The 1,187-nt window shown below is 64.1% G+C and overlaps 1 protein-coding gene across 1 annotated transcript in view; it reads right to left on the minus strand.

The window, feature by feature from the left end:
* PKP3 (plakophilin 3) overlaps positions 1-1,187 on the minus strand; it is a 6,420-nt gene that overhangs the window by 1,642 nt on the left and 3,591 nt on the right. Inside the window, exons 6-8 of the mRNA XM_014534010.1 lie at positions 488-624; positions 237-407; positions 6-163 (exon numbers count right to left, since the gene is read on the minus strand). Of these exons, the coding sequence (XP_014389496.1) occupies positions 6-163; positions 237-407; positions 488-624 (466 nt within the window). The remainder of the gene's footprint in view (positions 1-5; positions 164-236; positions 408-487; positions 625-1,187) is intronic.

Consider the following 1,187-nt stretch of genomic DNA (forward strand, 5'->3'; position numbering starts at 1 on the left):
TCTGCAGGGCTCCGGCGGCCGCCTCCGTTGTGTGCCGGTTGAGCTCGCAGCGCTGCAGGAGGCGGTTGTACAGGCCCACGATCTGGGGGCTCCACAGCCACTCGAGGCCCTTGGGGTCCTTGGACACCTCGGCGAAGGTGAGTGCATCGGCAGTGATGGGTTGCTGGGCGGTGGGCACAGAGGTCAGCCAGGGTCAGGCCAGGCCCCTGCTCCCGCCAGCCCAGGCCAGAACCCACCTCTCGCAGCCGCCGGCTCTGTGGCGTGAAGCAGCCCACCACCTCGCTGGGCGGCGCCCCGGCCATGTCCCTGCGGCCCCGGCCCTCGAGGCGCTGCAGGGCTGACGGCGGCATCTCGTCGTACAGGCGGTAGGACAGGTTCCTCAGCACGCACACAGCGTTCTCCACGCTCTGTGGGGAGTGGACTGTGGTCGGAACGGGCTGGCCCCTCCCCACTTCACCGGCCGCCCTCCCCACCGGCCACCCCTCACCTTGTCCTCGCACTTGCCCACGTCCAGGGCCTGGTTGATGTAGGTGACCAGGGCGTCCACCAGCCCATGGCATTCACGCATCTTCTGGCGAGTGGCCTGGGAGGCCGAGCTGAGGTTCCTGCGGGTGGAGGCAGATCAGAGACCCCCACAGGAACCCCGGGAGGAGCCCGGGAACCTGAGCCTGAGGGCTAACATCCTTAGTGCCCGTCCCCTTCTCCCCCTGCGCTGGGCCCCTCGGCACCTCCTGCTCCTGGTCCCTGGTCCCACTGCACACCCCCCCCTTCTGGAAACGTCCGAGGAGGTTAGGAATGTCAGATCAGGTGCCTGATTTAATGAAACCTGAGCCTGCGGGCCCAGAGTCCACTGACATCACACCTGGCAGCCACAGCTGGCACCGGACCCACTGCGCCAGCATCTCTTTTAGTTTTTAAATATAATTTTAATGATTTCAGAGAGGAAGGCAGAGGGAGAGAGAAACATCAATGATGAGAATCATGGATGAGCATGCAACCTGGGCCTGTGCCCTGACCGGGAATCAAACCCTGACCTCTTGGTTCATAGGTCGATGCTCAACCACTGAGCCACACTGGCTGCCTCAGCACCTATGTCTTGCTTGGTTGACTGCTTCTCTGCCTCCTCCTTCAGCCTTCCCAGCACCCGCTCTCCCTGGCGTCCTGGCATCCTCTCCCACCCCGCTCCC

The sequence above is a fragment of the Myotis brandtii genome, unplaced genomic scaffold (genome assembly GCF_000412655.1).
Source record: "Myotis brandtii unplaced genomic scaffold, ASM41265v1 scaffold1236, whole genome shotgun sequence".
NCBI lineage: Eukaryota > Metazoa > Chordata > Mammalia > Chiroptera > Vespertilionidae > Myotis > Myotis brandtii.